We start from the raw sequence: 25024 nt of genomic DNA on the forward strand, positions 1-25024 counted from the left end.
GTCATCCCCCATCCCTGGCAACTGGTGGCCGTCCCCGCCCTGTTCTCAGACACACCAGGCGCCACCTTTGGTCCCTCAGCCGCGTGGGCGGGGAGAGGGCTGCACGAGCAAGAAGAACCCTCTCTCGCGGTCAGTGGGACTGAAGAAAAAATGAGAAAAGACAGAAGTCTAACAGGCAGAGCTGTTGCCAAGATTAGGAAGTTACACCTTTCGGGGCTAAGTTTAACATTCAGAACTGTAACACTGAATGCAAAAAAGTGTTTTAAATCACACAAAAGGGACCCATATTAAAATTTAGAAAATAAGTCCAAAACACCCCAGAGAAACTGAATCTAAAGCTCAAGTGGGCTGGGACTCGGTGGCACGTTGGGGGCCGGTGGTCCCCTGGAGCCCGAGTCAGGCCAGCAAGGGCGGTGGCCCTAGGACACGTTGGCCATGGGCTTGTACTTCTTGAAGCGCGTCCACTGGCCCGTGGCGTAGTTCATCTCGAAGACCGTGTCCACCAGCATGGTGGTGCTGCCCTGGCCGTCCGACTTGGGCAGGTCCTCCGTGTGCTCGCTCAGCTTGATCTGGATCACGTCGCCCTGCTCCTGGCACGGGTTCTCTGAGGGGGGCAGGGGCCGCTGGGCGGGGGGCCTGGGGGCGCGGGGTCGTCCCCCAACCCCCGCAGGACCCAGGTCTCCCCCCACCCCCAAGGGCCGGCCGCGGACCCACCTCGGGAGCCGGCCATGAAGCCCAGGATGAGGGCCTTCTCGGGCCGCGTAACCTTGTTGGCCGTCTTGAACATCTCCTGCGCGGCAAACATCTGCTCTCTCTGCGGTGGAGGAGCAGGGCTGGGTGTGGGGCCCCACCGGCGCCCTTGCTGCGGGCGGGGCCACCCCCCCCCCGGGGCCACCGCCCCCCACCCCGCCCCGCACACCTACCGTGAGCGACAGGTTCTTCTTGGGCTGCTGCTGGGCGGGGGGCTGGGCCTGGGCCTGGGGGGCCACCATGGCCACCGGAGGCGTCTGGGTGGTGGGGGCGACGGCCGGGGGCGTGGTGGGTGTCAGGGGCGAGGTGGGCGCCGCGGGCGTGGGCACCGCGGGGCTGAGGCCGCTGTTGTACAGGGGCGCCCTCTGCTTGAACTGTGCCGGCAGCGCGGGGCTGGGGGCGCTGGGCTCCTCGGGGGGCCGGCTGGTCTGCAGGCTGGCTTCCCGGGCAGGCGGGGCTGCAAGCAGAGCGAGGCCTGGGGGGAGGCCGGCAGGGCCAGGGACCCCGCCTCCGAGAGAAGTGCCCGGGCCCTGCCCCACCCCGGAGCCCACACGCCGCCCGCTGGGCGAGGGCACGGGGGGGCCCTCCTGCCCGCAGCTGGGGTGCGAGCCCCGGGCAGCGCCTCTGGGCACGGGGCACACGCCGCCGAGAGCCCCAGCCAGGAGCCAGAGGGCTGAGGCCTTCTGAGACCAGCAGGTAAGACGTCCAGGCACTAGTGGGCTCCTGGGCGCTGGCGAGAGGGGACGGAGGGCTGCTTCCTGGAGCCCAGCAAGCCTGCCTGACCCCCAGGCCCTCTCTGGCCACCCCCTCCCCGAGGCCAAGCTCCCCACCGGCAGGCAACGCTGAGCCCAGGGAGCAAACGCCTCGGAGCAGAACCCTCGGATCCCCCTCTACCTTTCCTTCCGCACCTTCTTTCTCAAATTGTAGGGCTACATGAGGACCCCTGGACCCTGAGGCGCTGTAACCGCAGCTGCCCCCCTCCCGCTCACAAACTGGGCCTCACACCTGGCACCGCACAAGGGGCGCTGCCTGTCTGGCCCCGTGAAGGGCAAAGCAGCTGAAACCCCTGGGTTTACTTCTCGAAGCTCGTGCTGGGCAAGAGGGTCTTCCAGCCCCGGCGGCACCAGCAGAGGTTCTGACACCCAAGGAGGCACCACGGGGGCGAGTCCTGGGAAGATGCTGCTCCCTGCCTGGTGGGTGCTGCCCGCTCTGGGTGCCCACTCACCTGGCGGGGCCTCGGAGCTGGGGATGTAGGATGAGGCAGGGACCACGCTGGGCGTAGCCGGCAGGTAGCTCGTGGATGGCAGCGCAGGCTCATTGTTCAGAGACCCGAGTTTCTGGAAGACAGAGACCATGGTTCCTCCCAAAAGCAGCCCGGGGGCTCAGCGTGAGCCTCTCCCAGTCCTGGATGGGGCCGGCTCCTCTGTGGGCCTCAGCGTCTCAGCCCAGCGCAAACCCGAACCTCCAGCCCCACAGGAGGGCCCCCACCCCCGGGAGCAGGACCAGGGGCATTGCTGTCCTCAGGGATGGAGACTGTTCCAGGCCAGGGGCCCCCGCGCTCGGCAGTGCTGGACCCCAAGCGTCCGGCCCTGCCGCCACCCCCATCCTGGAGCTGCCTTGTTGGGAGGGTGCGGGGCGGGGCGGGGCTGTCCCTGTTTGGTTAGGGACCCTCCCAAACCAGCCATCTTCGGGGTAAGAAGAAATTCAACTTTTTTTTTTTTAAACCACAAAAGCATGAGAAAAGGAAGACACTCCTTTCAATAAAGTGAGATAACACAGCTCTGCAATGAGAAGTTTCCCACCACCCAGAAATGACCGATGGGGACAAGGCAACACACGGTGCCTGGCTGCCAAGTCCCTCCAGGCAGGCAGCACCGGCAGAGAGGGGCCTTCCGAGCAGCGCGCCCTCCCGCAAGGCCACCCCACCACCCCTGCGGGACAGGGGACGCCGAGGAGCCCCGAGCGCGTGGCGCTGTCCAAACCTGGGCCCATGGGCACGCCAGCGCCCCGCCGGCGCCACCTCTTCTGCGCGTGTCCACGTACATACGTGTGCGTCCGCGCGTGTGCTCCCACAGGATGCGCCTCCGTGGCTAACGATGGGAATGGAGGCACGTGCTCCGGCCGCCCGTGGCCCTGCAGCCCTACCTGTGTGGACACCAGGCCGGCCGCGTAGTCGGGGGTGGCGTTCTCCACGACCGTCTCTTCCTTGGCTGGCTTCTCCACCGCCTCAGCGTCTGCGGGCAGAGCACGGGCCTCAGCGCCCCGGGCGGCGGCCCTCCCGGCCCGAGGCGGCGGCGGCGGCGGCGACTCTGAGGACAGGGCTGTCCCGCAGGCTCGCCCCTCTCCAGCCGGAGGCGGTCTCGGTCTCGGCAGACGAGAGACCAGGGCCTCCGCAGGCGGACGGCCCCCAATACGCACCCAGGGTCTTCCTCCTCCTCTTGGCCTCCCGGCCGGCCCCAACCATATCCAGCTCGGAGATGTCGAGGAGCTGCCGACACAGACAGAAGCCCACCCTCAGCCCCATGGAAGGAGCGCGGCTGGTCCCGCGCGGGTGGGTCTGCCAGGGGACATGCCCACCTTCACACCCCTCTCCTTCCGCAGGGGCGTCCTCGACGGCGGGATGGCAGTGCGGTTCCCCGCGGGGCTGAAGACGCTGGGGGCGGTGGGGCTTCGGAAGGGCGCCTGCTTTGGGATGCCTTTGAGCGGGGCTGCGGAGAGGACGGGCCGTCAGGGGGCCTCGCGGAGCGGCTCCTCCGCCACCGCTGCGTATTCCGCTTGCCCGTCTCCGCCAGAGCCGCCCCTGCCGGCCTGCCAGGTGCTCCCCCAGAAGGGTGGCGCCTCCGCGAGGGCAGGTGCTGGGGACGCCCCCAGGCCAGGGGCCTGCCCTCCCCCTGTGCCCAAGCACCAGGGCATCGGGTCGGCCTGCCCAGAAGGGCACACCGTGGCAACCAGCGACACCACAGCCAAACTGACGTCTCTGCCCAAGACGCCAAACCAACAAAGACGCCACACCTGCATCCATCGACCCTAACACACCGAGTCCTTTATCGCCACAGACAGGACTCAGCTTCCACTTCTTTCTTGCACCTCGGGGTTAACAGATGTGTTACAGGCTAGAGGCCCACATGCTGCAGCCAGAATTACCCTCCCTCTTCCCCTGGGCCTGGTCCCTCATCTCTCAAAGGGAAGGCACCTGACGCGTGAGGAATGGCTCCTTCTGAAGGGGGCCTGGCCCCTGGCCCTTCCCCAGGCATCCAGTGCCTCCCCATCCCTGCCACTGGGACCCAGTGCTCAGCGTGCAGACACCAGGGCTTACTCACACCAAGATCATGTACGGTGTCCCAGGCCCGGTGCACAGGTGGCCCCTTGGCACAGCCAATGGGACAGGGCAGGGAAACAGGAAGCACCCCTGAACCGCACCGTGGGCACGCTGGGTCAGGGCGCCTGGCCGGGGTGTGGAAAGGAAGGTGAGGGGAGCTTTGTCAGGGGGACTGGCACATGGGGGGCAGGCAGGGACATTACAGTGAGGGCCCCATGTCAACCTGATTCACTTCCAGGGCCACCCAGGGCAACAGCCGGCCCTGAGGTGAAGGGGCTGCCCCGCCCCACAGTGCCGAGTCGGCCGACACCAAGACGGCAGCTCCCACATGAGTGCTGTGGGCTGTGGGCCCCACAGGGAGGACCCCCACGAGCCCCCTCAGGCTCCAGTGGCAGCCCGGTTGCTGCTCTCACCGACCCACCTGCCCTGTCCGCTCAGCCCTGGGCCTGGGCAGCATGGGGTGGGCAGGGAGCAAGAGATGAGCTCCGGCCCCGAGGGAGGGACGAGGGAGCAGACCCGACGCCACGACGGTGGCCCGGTCAGCCTCGAGCTTGTAGAGCCCTTGCCCCACGGAGAACCTGGGGCCGGCACGGGGCTGGCAGGCGGCAGGACCTGGGGCGGAGGCAGCGGCCCGTGCCCTCCATGGCCATAAGGACGAGTGAGAACCGAGACTGAGCGTCTCCCTCCAATCCCGGTCTTAACTCATCTCAGGCGGAGCCTTCTGGACCCTCGGTAAGCGGAAGAGCCCCCCTCATTTCACACAACAGAGCCGGCAGCACCGCAGGGCCCGTGGCCCAGTCAGGTCAAAGTTCAACGACTGTGCTCCCAAGGAAGGGCGAGCCCTCCCCTCCGACCCCGCAGCGGCCCGGCCTTACTCGTGGTGTCCATCTTCCGGAGCAGCCCCCGGCCCTTGGCATGGAAGGGCACCCCCGCGCTCCTCTTCAGCTGCTGGGCGGTCTCGGTGGCTGTAAGACAAGGTGGCCTGCGTCAGCGCCCACCCAATGACAGCGCCTCCATCCGTGGGATTTACAAAGGTCGAGTTGTAAGGATTCGAGCACAAACACTCGCTCGTCTGCTTTCAAACGTTACAGCTACGCTTTCTGTGTAGGGCAGCGGTCCCCAACCTTTTTGGCACCAGGGACCGGTTTCGGTTTCGTGGAAGACAATTTTTCCTTGTACTGGGGTTGGTGGGGGATGGTTCAAGAGGTAATGCGAGCAGCGGGGGGCGGCGGGGAGCGGCAGATGAAGCTCCGCTCGCTCCTTTGCCCGCCGCTCACCTCCTGCTGCGCAGCCCGGTTCCTAACAGCCCGTGGTACCGGTCCGTGGCCCCGGGGTTGGGGACACCTGGTGTAGAGAACTACACTTGCAGCAAAGTAGGGCCCTGGTGGCTGCACCTTCCGGGGTGGGGGGGGCGGGAGGGGCCCCGATGAAGCGTCCTCACTGGTGGGTGGTCGTCTGGCACAACCTCACCCTTCCCTTCACAGAAGCATCAACGCGAGGCAGGAAACAAGCTTGGGGAGGGACGGAGCCCCACGCCCACCCGGCACCAGGTTCTGCCGTGGGGGGCTGGGGGCAGGTGCCACTGCTGACTGCACGGAGGGGCCTGGGAGCTGCCCAGGGGGCTGGGGGCCCGGGCCGCGCACTGCCAGCTCCATGAAGCCACAGCGTAGTGCTGACCCCAGGACGCTGTCCATTTGGAACCGAGAGTCACGATGGCTGCTGTGTTTTATTTGGATTCTTTGAAAACAGGGCATTTATATAGGTTATTAATACCAATACCATAACCACTTAAAAAAAAAGTTCTGCTATCAGTCAAAGGAATCAATTTCCTGGCCTTTTTCCGAGCAAGTATCTTCCATGTACATTTTAGAAACCACTACTTAAAAAAACATTAATAAAATGACCAAACATCTTTCAAGTCAAATTGAGATCATCTGCAAGAATGAGGCAGGGCTACAGGAGTTCGGACCCAGCCTCTCCAATCTCTTCCAGGCTGCCAGTCTCATCACCTGTGTGACTCCGTTGGTACAGATTTCATTTTTGGAACAAAGATTACAAATACTTTAACCTGAAAATTCGGAAGTTTCTAAAGTAGATTTTTAGAACACACAGTTTAGCGTAGCAATCAATAAATTTCTAACAACAAAAAAAAAACTACGTAGAACTCTGTCTTTAAAAGACAATTAGGTACCATAAAACCTAAAAGAAATCTAAAAACAAAAACTACAGACATAGGACAAAAGCATGATTTGCTCGGCAGTCAGTTTTCCCAAATCTGCCGGACCTTCCAGGCCAGGCAAGGCAGCCCCCGCTGAGGAGGGTCCCGACAAGTCCCAGTGCGCCCCCTAGGCCAGGTGCACCCACCCCCAGACCCGCATGCGGACAGCGGGCACTCACATTTCTGCAGGAGCTCTGCCCTCAGTGTGGCACTCTTCGGTTTCCTTTTCAACTGAAAATGTTTCACTGGGGGAGTGAGGGGCCCAGCAAGGGTCGTCAGGGCGTTTTTATTCAAGTACTGGCACTCCAGCGGGAGCATGGCCGACGCCTCACACTCGTTCACTGCTCGTTCGAGAACCAACATGTTAGGAGGTGCATTTCCCTTACACAGGCCCAATTTTCACTGCTAATATGAAAACGCACAGTTTCCTGTTTATAGCAGTGGAGCTTCTGCTTTCATCTCAAAACAGAAAACAAGTATCCACTGCCTGCCTGCCATAGACCAGCAATCAAGGCCACCAATCTGGGCCAAAGGTCAAGGACAGGACAGGAGGGCTCAGCAGAATCCCTGTGGAGCTTTTTAAAGGCAGAAGCACCCGGGCCCCACCACAGATGTTCATCGGCACAGCTACGTTTGGAAGGGGCTCTGTGCACCCCTAGAGCAAAGCCGTAGGAAGGGGAAGCCCGTGACCATCCCGGATCTCCCCGAGTCCCCACGGCCCCCATGGATGGTTTCTCCTGGACCCTCTGAATCCTGGCCCTCACAAGAAGCACCCAGGCGCGTTCCCCAGGTCTGTGGGTTTACCAGGCAGTTAGAGCTCGGGAGAAGGCCCCGGGTGGGGAGCAGAGACCAGTGCCACCGCTGTTCTTCCTGCCCCCGGGAGGCCCGCCCAGAAGCCCCTGGGCAGAAGACAGAGCAGGCCCCTCCCACCAGAGAGAGGACACCCAGGAGGGTGTGGACCTGTCTGGACCCTCATCAAGCTAATCACCAGGACAGAAACATCTTGGGTTTGCGTTCCAATGCTCTGGAAGCATCCATGTAGCTTGTGGGCAGTTACAAGTCAAGCGAAGGCCTACAGAGTAAGAGCGGTCACCTCGCAGTTGAGAAGAGGCACTGGCAGCCACCCCTGGGGACAGCCCGGCCACCGTCCCTGCGGGACCGCAGGGGCACAGGCGCCATCTTTAAAGGGCTGCAGTTCCAATTCTCCAAACTAGGAGAGGAATTCAAGGAGGAACAGACCTTCCCATCTTTATATGTTCTTTTACTCCATTTGCAAATATTTTCTAAGTGGTTTTCAGTTCGTGCTCTAGACAAGTAAACTGCTGATATTTTCAACACACAGTTATGAGCATCTACTCTGTGCCAGGGAATGTTCTAGGCTCTGAATGGGCAGAGCCCGTGCCCTCATGGAGCTGAGTGGGGAGAAGGGTGCGTGAATGTGAAAGTGGGTAAATAACGCACTTGAGATAAAGCACGTACAGTGAGGAGGGAGCCTCTGGGCTGCTCTTGTCAAGACTGGCCAAAAGCCAGCCAGCAGTGCATGGGGCAGGGGGGTACGGATACAGCCAGCACTGCACAGTACAGCGTGCAACACTCTCAAAGTCAAACTCATGTTACAAAAGAGGGTTTAAAGGAAGACCCATCTCCCTCCTCCCAGCGTAAACCAAACACACCCAACCTACCCTTTTCTCTAAGTTCTCCTAAAATATCTTGAACGTTGGGATTCTGCTCTTCCAGATCAAGGTTAAGAGATCCGGTATCAGGAAAGGACTTCAGAATGTCGGCCACCATGAGAACCCAGGGGTCCGAGTCCAGGGTGGCGAGCTGGATGATCTCTGTGAGGGCACCCTTCATCTGCCGGGAGAGGAGAGATGGCAGTCCTTGTCGCCGACCCCACCCTGCCAACCCTGGCTCAGGCCTGCAGGGCTGCAGCTGAGCAGGAGCGCGAGCGCACCTTTGCTCGTTCAGACACAGAAAAGAGCCCCCTTCAAGCCCGCCGGAGCTTCTGCGCGCACGGGGCGGGGCCCAGCCTCTTCAGCCACCGCCCCCATGCCGGCCCCGCCCTCAGGAGAGCCCTCCCCCGCCCCACCCAGTGCCCACGCCCCACCCAGTGCCCACACCTCGCCGGCTGCCCGCGCATCTCCCCATCGCCTCCTGGCGCACCGGCCAGGCAAACAGAAGGGCCGCCCAGGACGGGGGGCCGTTCCCGCCCCCTGCTGGGGAACCTGCCACTGAGGCGTCTGGGGTGCGGGGAGCACCGGGGTGGGCAGGCCAACGCTGTGGCTCGGCACCTACGGCGGCTGGGAAGGGACTGGGTCCGGCAGGCCGCCGGGAGAACAGGGGCAAGTCCCCGCACGCCCCACGGCCACGTGACGGGCTCACGTGACAGAGGACAGCCCGCAGGAGGCCGGTCCCCCCGCCCCAGGACCAGGGGGACCTGGCTCCCGGGGACAGGCGTGGCCGGCGTGTCTGCTGCGCGCGAGGTGTCGCTTCCTCCCACAGGTGTGAGTGGCCACGGCGGCCCGCGGTCACCGCTGCTTAAGGCCCAGACGCGGGCCCAAGCCTGAACACGGTCCCCTTCACGCCTGCCCTCTCCCACCCAAGCTCCTGGTCCACCTGTCACCCCTCACCTGGCAGCTCCCCCTCGCCTGCGCTGACCCATCCATCCCCTCACGCTCTGGCTTAACCCTCATCCCCCGCTTCCCACCGCCCTCAGGAATCAGGATCCCCTCATCTGCCCCGGAGGCCCCAGCCGGCGGTGGTCCAGAAAGAATGCCTGGCTGAGACCCGCATCCCCCCAAGCGCACGCGCAGCCGAGGTCGAAGCGTCAAGGCTCTGGCATTCCCGCCTGAGGCTGGGTGCCTCCCCTTGGCCAAGCACAGGGCCGGGTGCCAGCTGACCCAACTCTAAAAGGCTGTCTCTTGAAATCCATGGAAATAAGTTCTTTTGACGTGTGGCAAAAATGGTAAACGCTTATTTATTTTTTAACATTTGTGCTGGGGGCTTTTTTGATGTTTTAGAAGAATGAGCCCGTCTACCACCTTCCCGCTTGTATTTAGCTGAGCTATCAACTCTTTCCTACATTAAAAATAAAAGGCCAACAGCGAGAGGCCCGCGTACCGCAAAAAAAAAAAAAAAAAAAACCCAAAAAACAAAAGGCACGAAATGAAAAACAATTTTATCTGTCACTTACTATGAGTTAAAGAGTGAAAACGTGTCCCTGGCAAACTAAAGTTATGTAAAAAACATAACAAAGAAGCCCCCCCTCATACCTAAGTCTCAAATTAAGTAGCTCCAAACAGATGGCAGGCTGTGCCCTCAGCAGTCACCCCAAAGCGTTAGGAACGAGAGACACACACACAGTGTGTGAGGGGACGCCCAGGTGATGGGGAGGAGAGCCTGCAAATGGAACTGAGGTGGCCCAGCAGGAGGTGCCACCTCCCACGCCCAAGCCCAGAACTGCAGAGACGGCCATGGGGCAGGGGACCTGGAGCCCTCGGACGCTGCCCGGGGCAGGGCGCAGGCTGTAAAATGGTGCGGCCATTAGAGAAACCATCTGGCACTTCCCCAAAAAGACAAACAGGCAGCTCCCTGGTGGTCTAGTGGTTAGGACTTTGTGCTTGCACAGCTGAGGCACGGCTTCAACCCCCCCGTCGGGGAACTGAGATCCCACAAGGCTGCAAGGCCAAAATTTAAAAAAAAATGACAAACACAGATTACCACATGAGCTAACTCCACTCCCAGGTACAGACCCAAAAGAACTGAAAACATATGTCCACCCAAAAACTCATACTCAGTGAATGGCTGGCTGTATTTGTAACAACCCCAAAGTGGAAGCAACTCCAAGGCCATCATCTAATGAATGGACGACCAAAATGTGGTTTATCTATACAACGAAACATTATTTGGCAATAAAAAGACACACGACGTGACAATATGGTGAACTGTGAAAACATGAAGCTCTGTGAAAGCCAGACCTGAGAGAGCACACACCATGTGGCTCTGTGCGTTTGAAACGTCCAGGACAGGTCACCCACAGGCCCGGGAGGTGGGACGGTGGTCCTGGGGCTGGAGCGGGGACAGGGAGTGACTGCCAGTGAGCTAGGGGTTTCCTTCTCAGAGAGACGAAAACGTTCTGGTATCAGATAGTGGCAATGACTGCACAGCACTGTGATGTACCATAACCACTGATTTGTACACTTTAAAATAATGAATCCTCTGTGAATATCTCAGTTTGAAAAATTGTATGAGGAAAAAAACAGGGGGCCATAAGGCAAGCTTAGCCAAAGCCTGCAGACGTCTCCAAAGTTGGCGTCACACCTGGGCTCCTGCCTGGAGGCGGGAGTGTCCCTGGCCCTAGTTGGGCACCATGTTCCCAGATGTCAGAAGTCCAGGTGCCCAGGAAGCACAGGTGAGCTGTCTCAGGAGGGGGTAGTCTGGCTGTGGGCCGGCAAGGACAGGGACTGGGCAGGACAAGGACAGGCCTGTGTCCAAGGGATGGTCCTTGTCACCTGGAACACGGCTCTGGCCCTCCCTGACACAGAGCTCCTGTAAAAGCTGGGCCAGGAAGCATGTGCTTCAGTCCAGAGGAGTCACAATAGTGGAGGAACCAGAAGACAAGGAACCAAGCGTCAAATGGAAAGAGGACAGGACAGAAAACACCAATATCCGCTAGACATGCTTCTACTGAGCACATGATGTTTATGACCAGGTATAGCGCCATGAATTTTTTAAACTCTCTAAAATAAGGACATAAAGCAGAGAAATGAGTTCAAGACACAGCAAGGCAACAAGAGGTAACAAAATCAATAAAAAGACCATACCTCAAAATAGACTTAAGACGTCATTAAATCTCTAAGAATGCATTACAATGACAAGGAGCCCCCCAAAATGCTTGAATGGATGACAAGGTGTATGGTGCTTTCAATACCATAAAGATGGACACTTTCCCTCAGTAATCTGTAAGTCTAGGGTGACCCCACTCAAGTTGCAGAAATATTTTCTTCACAGAACTGGATAATCTGATTCTAAACTTCCTATGAGAAAAGCAATAAACAAAAATACGAAAAAAAATTTTTTTAAGGTAACAAGAGAAAGATCAATTTTACCAGATATTAAAATTACAAATGCCACATGATTAAATATGTTCCTTACCTCTCACTTTATTCCCAGATAAACTTCAAATGGATCAGATTTCAATTTGAGAAATGAGACTGTAAAAGCACAAGAAGAAACCATAGAAGTCTTTCTTTTGTATGACTGCTAAGGAAGAAGTCCTCTGTAGTTATGATTCTAAACCAAGGAGCCATAAAAGACATGAATTTGAATTTTACTACTTAAGTATTTTTCCCATGGAAAACCACCAAAAAGCTCCAAATTCCCTATATTAAATCAAGAGAAATGGCAAACTGGGTGAAAAAAATACTTCGCAGCTCCTATCACAGGCAATTTTAAAAAATGCACACATATACATGAGTGTGTATATTTTATAGATGTCTATATATATAAAGAACAAACACACATATATAGAGATTGATCTTACATGTCAATTTTTTAAAAGTTTACCATTAGAAAAATTATTTAAAACTTAAAAAAATGCAAAGGATGCTCGGCCTCATTCAACATAAGAGAAATGCAAAATAAACGTAGAAGGAGATACAATTCCCACTTCAGGGATGGGCAGGGCGGAGGGGGGTAGCCCCTGCTGGCCCGCCTGGGAGGACGGGCATGATGGCGAAGGGCTCTGTGGCACACGCTCCTGAGTCCAACCATCTGAGGCCAAACCCCGAATCTGTCACCACTCCCAGGACAGCCTGGGAGTGCTTTAGCAGCAGTGGTTCGCGGTCATCCTGAGGATTCAGCACTCGGAGCAGCGTCTGGCAGGAGCGAGAACGCCCCCCAGGGGGCAGGCGACCACACACTGACAAGAATTTAAATGGGTATAACCTCTACTAAGTTTATTTCATTTATTCTTTTAAATTTTTGGCCGCACCGCGCAGCTTGCAGAATCTTAGTTCCCCGACCAGGGATCGAACCCACGCCCTCGGCAGCAAAAGCATGGAGGCCTAACCACTGGACCACCAGGGAATTCCCTCTACTAACTTTATTTTACTGATACTCATCACAATTTATAACGTATGTGCTTTTTGCCTGAGCAATTAGCAGTTCCAAGAATTTATCCTCTGGATTAGAGACCTAAATGCAAGACCCGATACTATAAAGCTCTTAGAGGAAAACATAGGCAGAACGCTTTTTGACATATATCACAGCTACATATTTTTGGATCCATCTCCTAGAGTAATGGAAACAAAAACAAAAATAAAGGAACCATGAACAAAAAGACAACCTACAAAATGGAGAAAATATTTGTAAATGATGCAACCAACAAGGGATTAATCTCCAAAATATACAAACAGCTCATAAAACTCAATATAAAAAAAAAACCCAATCAAAAAATAGGTAGAAGATCTAAATAGACATTTCTTCAAAGAAGACATACAAATGGCCCAAAGGCACATGAAAAGATGCTCAACATCGGTAATTATTAGAGAAATGCAAACCAAAAGTACAATGAGGTATCACCTCACACTGGTCAGAATGGCCATCATCAAAAAGTCTACAAGTAATAAATGCTGGAGAGGGTGTGGAGAAAAGGGAACCCTCTCCTACACTGTTGGTGGGAATGTAAACTGGTGCAGCCACTATGGAGGTTCCACAAAAAACTAAAAACAGAGCTACCATATGATCCTACAATCCCACTCCTGGGCATATATAAGGAGAAAACTCTAATTCTAAAAGGTACACACACCCCAATGTTCACCGCAGCACTACTTACAATAGCCAGGACACGGAAGGAACCTAAATGTCCATCAACAGAGGAATGTATAAAGAAGATGTGGTACATATATACAGTGGAATACTACTCAGACATAAAAACAATGAAATAATGCCATGGATGAACCCAGAGATTATCATACTAAGTGAAGTCAAAAAAAGACATATATTATATGATATTATTTATTTGTGAAATCTAAGAAAAATGATACAAATGAACTTATACACAAGCAGAAACAGACCCACAGACATAGAAAACAAACTTATGGTTACCAAAGCAGGGGAGGGAGAAATAAATTAGGAGTTTGGGATTAAAATATACACACCACTATTATAAAAGATATAACCAACAAGGACCTACTGTATAGCACAGGAAACTATACTCAATATTTTGTAATACCCTATAAGGGAAAAGAATCTGAAAAAGAATATGTATGTATGTGTGTATGTGTAACTGAATCACTTTGCTGTACACCTGAAACACAACACTGTTAAGTCAATTATTAATATATTTCAATAAAAATAAATAAAAACTACAAAAAAGAAAAAGAAGAAGAAGAATTTATCCTCTAGTTACCTTGCACACCTGAGAGAATTCACTGCAGCAAAAGACAGGAAACAGCTGCATGTCCACCAACGGGACGGGAGACCAAGTAGATAAAGTAGGTCCTGTGAGGCAGGAAAAAGAATGCAGCTACAGCGTGGGCACTGGTACGGAAGCATCACCAAGACGGATCTGCAATTAGTGTGAATCTCTATAACTCATCCATCCTACAAACACGGGGGCCCCCTCCACTAAGGGCCAGGCAAAGTGGGGTGTTAGGGATACAGAGACACACAAGACACAGGACCTGGTCTCAAAAAAGCTCACAGGTGAGCACTAAAGAAACCGAGAACTCACTTGTGTTCACAAAAACCTACTGCTATAGGTTGAACTGTGCCCCTTCAAGAAGATTTGTTGGAGTCCTAACCCCAGGACCTCAGAATCTGACCTTATTTGGAGACAGGGCCTTTATGGAGGTCATCGAGTTAAAATGAGGTCATTCAAATGGGTCGTAATCCAACACAACCAACATCCTTATAAGAAAGGGATATCTGGACAGAGATGCACACACACAGAGGGAAGGCGACATGAAGGCTCCCGTGGAGAAGCCAGTCACGGGACTAGAGCAATGACCCCCCAGCCAAAGAACACCTGAGGCCACCAGAAGTTCGGAGAGAGGCACGGATTTGACTTCTGGCCACTCAGAGCTGTGAGACAACACACTTTTGTTGTTCTAAGACATCTACTCTGTGGTACTTTACTGCAAACTAATACAACTACCATGAGGCAACTGGACAATATTTTACAAAAACGTTTGAGGAGAAAAAAAGGGGGGGTTAAAGACAAAAACGACCACTGGTATGAGCTGAATGTTTGTGTCCCCCCTCAAGTTCATATGCTGAAACCCTAATCTTTGGGAGGTGACTAGGTGTGAGGGCTGGGCCTTGATGGATGGGATTAGTGTCCTTATAACAGAGCCCCCAGGGCAGGGCCCGCTCTCTCCTGCCACAGCTGAGCACACAGCCATCTGCAAGCCAGGAAGAGGGCCCTCACAAGAAACTGAATCAGCCAGCTCAGTTCATCGTGGGCTTTCTTTCCATCATCCAGAATTGTAAGAAAATAAATGTCTATTATGTAAATCACCAAGTTTATGGTATTTTTGTTATGGCAGCCTGAGCCTTTACATTAAATAAAATCATCAGTGAGAATCCTGCCTTCAGCACTCTCATGGTAATAAGCTTTTATGGGTCTCTGGGGGGAGACAGATGCAGAGTAAGTGAGGGGCTTTCAGTTCTTGCCAAGAGGGCAGACTGGCGTGGGCTGCTGGAACATCACACACACAGACACACGTGGCACAAATCCACAAGAAAAGGAGAGTTGGCTTGCATTTCAACGCATGGCTGGGAACCCTGGGCTCAGAACAGAGAAAAATAACACCTTCTCTCCATCCAACCACACAAATGAGGTGTAGTACTGAGGCATTAGAGATGGATCTCTGAACAGGAGAGCTACGAAGTGAGGAGAAACAAAAGAAGCACATTTAATGACTTCTTAAACAAAACTTCAAAACACAAACCATGAGCCAAAAAACGTATTACTGTGCATTAAAATGAAAGGCTATGAGCAAATGGAAAATTTAGCAGGCAGATGCGATCTGTACTGTTCAAAACCAGCAGTGTTTAACATTAAAATATACAAAGAGCCCCCGCAAATCAACAAGAGGATAGCAACCCCAATAGAACGCAGGCAGGTGTTATTAATGGGCAGCGTACAAAGAGACGGCAACAATCCCAGCCCCAGATACACCCCAAATGAACACACGGCAGCACTTTCCAACCACTGATTTGCAAAAGCGGAAAAGTGGACAAGGCCAAGAGCTGGAGGGTGAGGGAGATGGCACAGGCGCCCACAGGCACTGCACGTGGGAGTGTGGGCACCTCAATGCCGCCACTTACACAAATACCTTCTATGACCCAACAATCCCACCCCTGGGCATAGAGTCCAAGTGTATGTTCACAGCAATCCACGGGTAAGGAGCTTTGCGTCAGAGCATGATTGCTGTGGCTGAGCTGGGGGCAGCCTGCTATCAGTGCTGGAGGGTGGCATGCCTGGGGGTGGCAACAGTCGGGGTGCAGCTGAGCAGGTCAGGAGCTGGCACACTTTTCTGTAAAGGGCCAGAGACTATTTCAGGCCCTGGGGGCTATGCAGCTCTGTCTCATCTTTTTTCACTAACCCTCTAATAACGCTCAAAACATTCTTAGTTTACAGACTACAGAAAACAAGTCACAGGCCTCAGTTTGCCAACCCTAGGGTTAGATGAAGAGCAACACAAGTGAATATTAAAAACACATTTTGTTTACAAAAACTGAGATATGTAAGACAATAGAATTTATATCAATTAAAAATACATGCACCCCCCCCATCCCAATTTGAGCAAACACTTTACCAGAGAGGCTCAACACCGTTAGTCACCATGGAAACGTAAACTGAAACCTACTAGAGTGTTTGCATTAAAAAAAACCACCATGACCTTCACACTCCTCTCCGGATATTGAAATGATACAAGCACCCTGGAAAGCAGTTTGGCAGTTTCCTACCACGGAACCTGGCCACCCTCTCCCAGGTGTTTCCTCTAGAGAAATGGTGACAGTCCACACAAGGACCTGTCCATACATGTAAACATGTCCATTCAGAGGGACACGACACAGCAGGAAAAGTTACGAGCTACTAATATACATAACACAAGCGTGGACTTCAAGATAAGGATGCTGAGTGAAAGCCAGACAAAAAAAGCACTATTAATATAACATTCCAAGAAATGCCAACTAAGCTATGGAGACAGAGAGTAGATCAGTGATTACTTAGCACAGGGAGAGGGGCAGGAGGATTACAAAGAGGCAGGAGAATGTGATCTTCATTGTAATGGTTTTACAGGTGTGCACATGTCACACTGTACACTTTCAATATATTTATGTCAATTATACTTCAAATGAAAAAAAGTCCCTAAAAACAATACACATTTTTAAAGAACACTCACAAAAAAAACACGTAATAGAACAGAACAGGGAAAGTTGCTACCTATGGGGAAAGTGGAGTAGGATGTGGGAATAAAACAGAGAAGTTAAACAGAAGAGACTTTGAAGGGAAATCAGTAAATAAGTTTAACAACAGAATAAGAAAGAGACTGAATAAGTCCGATGCTACCAGATCATAACAGGCAGGAAAAAAAATGGTTTGAAAATACCAAAGAGGCTGCACAGAAAACAGAGGGAAGTCTCCCACACACCTGACTGGAGATTCAGAGAGAAAGGGAACAGAAACTGGGACCAAGGAAAGGTCTATAGAGGAAATTGTTAAGAATTAACAGATGAAAGATAATCACAATTTCAAGAAGCCCAACAAACTTTGTAGGATAAATTTTTAAAAATTTCTTCACCAAAACACATCCTAGGAAGTTGCAGAACTACAGAGTGAAGCCACTGTCCTGGGCCAATGGGCCCAAGGCCCTCAGGGGCAATCCTATGGCCTGACGTCAAGTTACTGACTCGCTGGGACCACGGAGTCCCACGCCAGAGGCACTATGGGCACCTGACCACAGAAAGGAAATGACTGAGGTACTTGACTCTGGGGGACAGTGGAGTTTAGGTAAAATTCCAATGAAGTGGCGAGTCTGTGTGTAAAAGGTCAGTGTCAGAACTGTCAGGTGGACCTGGGTCCAGTTTCCTTAGAAACAACAACAGTGAGAGACGTGGGTGTCATGCTCACACACTCCTTATCCGAGCCTCTGCACCTGGGCTGGAAACTGAGGCTGCTTCTTTGTGTCAAAGTGTCTTAGATCCTCCAAGCAAAAGTGGGATGCTTCACTATTACCGATATGACTTTAAACAGCAGTTTCCGAGAGTCTGTGATTTTCATTTTTTAAAAAATTTATTTATTTAATTTATTTATTTTTGGCTGAGTTGGGTCTTTGCTGCTGTGCGCGGGCTTCCTCTAGTTGTGGTGAGGGGTGGCTTCTCTTGTTGCAGAGCACAGGCTCTAGGCGCATGGGCTTCAGTAGTTGTGGCACGTGGGCTCAGTAGTTGTGGCTCACGGGCTCTAGAGCGCAGGCTCAGTAGTTGTGGCACACGGGCCCAATTGCTCCGCAGCATGTGGGATCTTCCCGGACCAGGGCTCGAACCCATGTCCCCTGCGTTGGCAGGCAGATTCTTAACCAGTGCGCCACCAGGGAAGCCCAAGTCTGTGATTTTTAGACAACAGAGTTTCTCAGTGAATAAGGCAGCCATAGTGATAAAAGGGCATGCTGTGACAATTCACAACTGTGACATGTCCTTGGGGAAACAGTTTCTTATTCATTTGGCAGCTGGCCTGATCTGTTACCCCAGGTGATAAATATGTAGCTATCCCAGTCACTGATCACTGGAATCCCTAGGCTTCCCACAGCAGTCTTATGAGTTGGATAATTTTACATATTAAAGAGTTACCTCAGGCAGCCCTAAAACTCTCCCTAAAACTTCCTTTGGTGGCAATGTTAAGGACTTGGATAAGAGGGGTCACTGGCTTTATCAGTAGCAGCATTTACAGTTTCCTCAAAGCCCTTTCAAATATAGCTAAAACATTATGAAGTCAGTATTTACATTTTACAACACTCTGTAGTTAGCAAAACACCTCATGTACATTGCCTCCTGACATCATTCTTACTTCCTGGACCAAATTCTAAATTCTTTGAGAGCAGGGGCCCTAAATCACTTCTGTACCCCTCACTGAATAAACTAAAATGCCAGACCATTAAAATCTCTTTTCCTCTTCCCTCCTATTAGTTAAGAACTGTTGCTGACTTAGCTTTTAAGAGAAATAAATGCATCACAAAACAAGTGAACTGGTTTTGAGATTTCATTAAGAAACACAAGTTGTAGCAGACGCTGTGTACAATGTTTACTTTTACATGTCCCGGCCAAGGGGTCAAAAGTTATTCTTGGTGTGTCTGTGAGGATGTTTCTGGATGAGATGAACTTCTGAATTGCACAGACTGCCCTCCCTAATGTGGATGTCCCTCATTAAATCAACTGAAGACCTGAACAGAACAAAAAGGCTGAGTAAGATGCAACTCCTGCCTGACTGTTGAGCTGAAACTTTGGTCTTTTCCAATCTTGGGACTTGGATGAAACACTGGCTCTTCTCGGGTCTCCGACCTGCTGGCTTTTTAGACTGGAACTACACTTTAGCTCTCCTGGGTCTCAAACTTTCTGGCTGTAGCTCCTGGAACTTTTCAGGAGGCTTTTGTGAGCCAATTCCTTTCAATAAAAACCAGTATCTCTCCCCGCCCCCCCCCCATGTTATATATAGGTATACATAAGGTACACACGCATCCTATTTGTTCTGTTTCTCTAGAGAACCCTGGCTAATACCGTGCAGAACACACACAGCCCAGCCATCTAGTCCCCCGTATCTATGGTCCTATGTAAAAAAGCTTAATCTTCAGAATGTTATCCCCTAAGGTATCAGACCCTTAAATAACTAAAGAAAGATAATTAAAATAGCTAAGTGAATTGGGATGTTTTGGAAAGTTTGTTTTGTTTTGCTTTGTTTTTTAACACTGAATATATAATAAAAATGCCTTTCAGAAAACTAAATTATCCAGAATGGCCTAGTTCATTTTCAACCTAGCTAAGCAAGTTCTTCATTATAATTTCTTGTAATACAGACAGAATCCAAGAACAAACTATATATTTAAAAATATCAGTGAAAGAAAGTTGGTATACCTATATCAATGCTGGACAAAAATAGACAAAACATTACCAACTAGAGACCGCTATATAAAGATCCATGGTTCAAGGATAGAAAGCCCAGAGATAAACCCACGGACATATGGTCACCTTATCTTTGATAAAGGAGGCAGGAATGTACAGTGGAGAAAGGACAGTCTCTTCAATAAGTGGTGCTGGGAAAACTGGACAGGGACATGTAAAAGTATGAGATTAGATCACTCCCTAACACCATACACAAAAATAAGCTCAAAATGGATTAAAGACCTAAATGTAAGGCCAGACACTATCAAACTCTTAGAGGAAAACATAGGCAGAACACTCTATGACATAAATCACAGCAAGATCCTTTTTGACCCACCTCCTAGAGAAATGGAAATAAAGACAAAAATAAACACATGGGACCTAATGAAACTTAAAAGCTTTTGCACAGCAAAGGAAACCATAAACAAGACCAAAAGACAACCCTCAGAATGGGAGAAAATATTTGCAAATGAAGCAACTGACAAAGGATTAATCTCCAAAATTTATAAGCAGCTCATGCAGCTCAATAACAAAAAAACAAACAACCCAATCCAAAAATGGGCAGAAGACCTAAATAGACATTTCTCCACAGAAGATATACAGACTGCCAACAAACACATGAAAGGATGCTCAACATCTTTACTCATTAGAGAAATGCAAATCAAAACTACAATGAGATATCATCTCACACCAGTCAGAATGGCCATCATCAAAAAATCTAGAAACAATAAATGCTGGAGAGGGTGTGGAAAAAAGGGAACACTCTTGCACTGCTGGTGGGAATGTGAATTGGTACAGCCACTATGGAGAACGGTATGGAGGTTCCTTAAAAAACTACAAATAGAACTACCATATGACCCAGCAATCCCACTACTGGGCATATACCCTGAGAAAACCATAATTCAAAAAGAGTCATGTACCAAAATGTTCATAGCAGCCCTATTTACAATAGCCCGGAGATGGAAACAACCTAAGTGTCCATCATCGGATGAATGGGTAAAGAAGATGTGGCACATATATACAATGGAATATTACTCAGCCATAAAAAGAAATGAAATTGAGCTATTTGTAATGAGGTGGATGGACCTAGAGTCTGTCATACAGAGTGAAGTAAGTCAGAAAGAGAAAGACAAATACTGTATGCTGACACATATATATGGAATTTAAGAAAAAAAAATGTCATGAAGAACATAGGGGTAAGACAGGAATAAAGACACAGACCTACTAGAGAATGGACTTGAGGATATGGGGAGGGGGAAGGGTAAGCTGTGACAAAGTGAAAGAGCGGCATGGACATATATACACTACCAAACGTAAGGTAGATAGCTAGTGGGAAGCAGCCGCATAGCACAGGGAGATCAGCTCGGTGCTTTGTGACTGCCTGGAGGGGTGGGATAGGGAGGGTGGGAGGGAGACGCAAAAGGGAGGGGATATGGGAACATATGTATATGTATAACTGATTAAATTTGTCATAAAGCAAAAAATAAAAAATAAAAATAAAATAAAAATAAAAAGATCCATGGTTCAGTTCACAAGGCAACAATAACAATTCTAAACTTGTATGCACCTAATAACATAACCTCAAAATGTAGAAAGCAAAAGTTGATAAAACTATAAGGACTAGACAAATCCATAATCATAATAGAGATAAACATACCCCCTCCTCATTAACTGATAAATTTTTTTAAATCAGTAAGAATACAGTAGACCTGTACAGCACGATTAAACAAATTTGACCGAATGAACATATACTGGGCAATGGATCACAAAACTAGATCATAAAATGCTTCTGAAACTCACTTGCAGTGTTTACAAAAACTGACCGTATATTTCGCCATTAAGCAAATCTTAAATTTCAAATGACTGAAATAATATAGACTATATTCGCTGACAAGCACTCAATCCAGCTAGAAATCACTAGTAAAAACATAACTAAAACCTCCCTCCCTCCAATGTATGGAAATTAAGAAACATTTCTAAATTACAAAGGGGTCAGTGAGGAAATCATCGTAGAAATTACAAAATATTGTGACTTGGTAATGAAAACACTATCAAAACTCGTAGGATGCAGTGATTAGAAAATAACCAGGACTTCACTGGTGGCGCAGTGGATAAGACTCCGTGCTCCCGATGCAGGGGGCCTGGATTCGATCCCTGGTCAGGGTTCGAACCCTGGGTTCAATCTCTGGTCAGGGAACTAGATCCCACATGCATGCCGTAACTAAGAGTTCGCATGCCACAACTAAGGAGCCCGAATGCTGCAACTTAACTCCCAGTGCAACCAAATAAATAAATAAAATAACCTGTGGGACCTCCCTGGTGGTCCAGTGGGTAAGACTCTGCACTCCCAATGCAGGGGGACCGGGTTCAATCCCTAGTCAAGGAACTAGATCCCACATGCATGCCGCAACTAAGAGTCCACAAGCCGCAACAAAGACCCAGCACAGCTAAAATAAATAAATAAATGAACATTAAAAAAAAATAAGAGAATGTTATTATCTACTTTATACTAATAATTTGAAGTTTTAATAGAAACTGCCAAATCACTAGAAAATATATAATATCCAGAAAATTTTACTTACGAAGAACATAAAACCAAGCATCAATACTCAAATATCTTCCCACAAAGAAAATCCAGGTCCCCTAGATGGCTTTATTACTAAGTTCTACCAAACATTTAGAAAGAAGTAATTCCATTGTTAAACAAACTTTCCAAAGAAGAGGAAAATAGAAGATACATTACCACTCCTTTTATAAGGGTAGCATAACTTCAACACCAATATCTGACAAAGACAGTCTGGGAAAGTAAAATTAGAGGTTAATCTCACCCATGAACACAGATACAAAATTCCTACACAAAATATCAGGACAACATAATCCTACATATAAAATGACCAAGTTAGGAATGCCAGGTTGGTTAACAGCTAATGCTATTCTGGGACCTCCCTGGTGGCGCAGTCGTTAAGAATCTGCCTGCCATTGCAGGGGACACGGGCTCCATCCCTGGTCCGGGAAGATCCCATGTGCCACGGAGCAACTAAGCCCGTGCGCCACAACTACTGCGCCTGTGCTCTAGAGCCCGCGAGCCACAACTACTGAAGCCCGCGTGCCTAGAGCCCGTGCTCTGCAACAAGAGAAGCCACCGCAATGAGAAGCCCATGACCGCAACAAGGAGTAGCCCCTGCTCGCCGCAACTAGAGAGCCCACCCATCAATGAAGACCCAAGGCAGCCAAAAAAAAAAAAAAAAACACAATGCTATTCTGTAAATGTGGCAAACTACATGTCAATAGACATTATAAACATTTGATAAAATTCAATATTCATTCATGTTCACATCTACTACAATTGTTACCCCAAAACTGGGTTCACCTCTTGATGAGTGTTGAGCCAAAAGACACAACCAAGCCAAAAAGAAGGAAGGATGTATTCCTTGCAGCCAGTAAGGGGAACAGCAGGATCTTTCCCAAAGCTGTGTCTCCCCAACACCAAAAGTGGGGAAGTTTTAAGCTAAGGGTACATGCATATTCATGAGGGGCTTTGGTGGTTGACAGAGTCCAAGCTTTAGTTGACCGAAGTCACATGGGTCAATATCATCATTCCATCATCCACCTGGGTGGGGGTCTTAGTTCTTGCAGAACTCAAAAGATGTGTATCAGATTGTTACGTACATCCCTGGAGGAAGAGCTAGGATTCTGCTTTATCACCGAACTACCATTTCTTAACTGCTTTTCCTTTGTTCCTGCATTCTCTCACGTCCCTTAAGATCCTTAATTACTGAGACCTGTTCAAGGGCAAGCATTGTGGCCAGGCTTCGATCCCAACATGACTTCGGCCAAAAATGGCTTTTTCTTATTTAAAGTTTTGGCCATGAACTCGGGACAAGTATGGTTAATAAACAGGTTATGGGGGAGACAAACTTCCACCCACCCCAGGCCAGGTTCTTGGAGGACTCTGCACAGGAGAAAGACTCTGTATAGGCGAAAGGCAAAACTGGACATCTCTGACGAGACAACAGGGAGTTCCCTCCCCCGGCCCCCCAGCAGGGAAGCATACCCTAAGAAGAGTACACCTGCTTAGATACAGCTAAGAGCTTCTGTGACTCTGAAGGCTCCATGGAGAAAGCTAAATCAAGACACAACTGGAAGAAATCTGCAACATACACAACTGAAAAAAGGCTGCTATTCAAATTTTATTTTTTTAAAAACTCCTACAAAGCGGGAATTCCCTGGCAGTCCAGCGGTTAGGACTCCACGCTTCCACTCCTAGGGTTCAATCCCTGGTCGGGGAACTAAGATCCTGCAAGCCATGCAGTGCAGCAATAAATAAATATTTTTAAAATAATAATAAATAAAACTCCTACAAAGCAATGAAAAAAATACATCGGGGGAAATTTTTTTCTTGAATTATTAACAAAAAAGAACATCAAATAATGAATAAGCACATGAAAAGATGCCCAACCATACGCATACTCAGAGAATGGAACACTATTCAGCAGTGAAAATTAAACCACAGCGGGGCCACAGGTTGGATGAATGTGTCAAGGTGTCAACACGAAGAAGACAGACACACCCACATCACTCACGCGAAACACACGATATGATACCGTAACATTAAGTTCAAGCCAGGCAAAACCAAACTGTACTGCTGAAAAATGCCTATACAACTGATAAATCACAAGGAATGGCAGAGAAATGATCACCTCCCAAAGTGAGCGAGGGGAGAGGGCAAGGGTTGTGATCCGGAACAGGTGGGGGAGGCCTCTGGACACAGTTTTATTCTGTTTCTCTTGTACACGTTATATATAAAAAACAACTATCAACTATAATAACAGGGCAGTCACTGCGACAGTAGTTGGGGAACGTTTAAACAACTATGGCGCCTCAACATTTTGAAAAACTACTTATTTTGCGCAAAAAGCGACACAATTTACCGTTAAGGAAAACAAGAAGAGAACAAGTCGGACAGACCCACTGATGAGAACGATGCAAGAACACGAGCGTGTGGCAAGAACCCAAAGCGCAGGGTGACCGAACCGGGTGGGTACCCCGACAGGTGAAAGCAACAAAACCGAGGTGGGCGCTGAGCCCGAGGCGGGCCCCCGACAGCCCGACCCCCCTCCCCCCGTCCGGGCACCTCGCCCGCGGCTCCGACAGGTGCAGGCGGGCAGCTAGGGCTCGCGTCCACCGCGGGGGGATGGTGAGGAGGGGGAACGGGTCCGCGAACTGCGAGGGTCCGAGGGGCAGGAGGGGGGAGGGGAGCGGGGGAGGGTCCGCGAGGGCCGGGGTCTCGGGTCCAGGGGAGGCGCGGCCCCGAGGGGGAGGCCGGCCCCGCGTCCGCACCGCCGTCCGCCTCACCTCGTCCACCGTGCGGCGCGGGAGGTGAAGCGTCCCGAGCAGCAGCTTGAGCTTCACGGCCGACGAGAGGCCGTGGAAACAGAGGCGGATGTTGTCGATAACCGCGGCCGTGAGCAGGGACGCGATGCTGGGCGGCGCCCACAGCTCGTCCGTGGCCCCCAGCTTGTTGTGCAGCCACAGGCCCGTGTCGCTCTCCCGCATGGACGCCATCTTGAGGG

At 50.9% G+C, this 25024-nt stretch overlaps 1 protein-coding gene across 2 annotated transcripts; it reads right to left on the reverse strand.

Annotated features, from left to right (window-relative positions):
- Window positions 1-25024, reverse strand: NELFA (negative elongation factor complex member A; the record flags this gene model as incomplete). Of its 2 annotated transcripts, XM_079709007.1 has the most annotated exons (11): window positions 1-604; window positions 715-814; window positions 924-1207; window positions 1976-2087; window positions 2896-2984; window positions 3169-3238; window positions 3328-3458; window positions 4945-5034; window positions 6467-6628; window positions 7970-8141; window positions 24807-25024. In XM_079709007.1, the coding sequence occupies 11 exons, from the start codon at window positions 25014-25016 to the stop codon at window positions 420-422; spliced, it is 1605 nt and encodes a 534-aa protein (XP_079565133.1). In that variant the 3' UTR covers window positions 1-419. The 2 variants fall into 2 exon arrangements, with proteins under 2 accessions (XP_079565133.1, XP_079565132.1); XM_079709006.1 differs by lacking the exon at window positions 6467-6628 and having other exon boundaries at window positions 24807-25016.

The sequence above is a fragment of the Hyperoodon ampullatus genome (genome assembly GCF_949752795.1).
Source record: "Hyperoodon ampullatus genome assembly, chromosome: 1".
Classification (NCBI taxonomy): Eukaryota; Metazoa; Chordata; class Mammalia; order Artiodactyla; family Ziphiidae; genus Hyperoodon; species Hyperoodon ampullatus.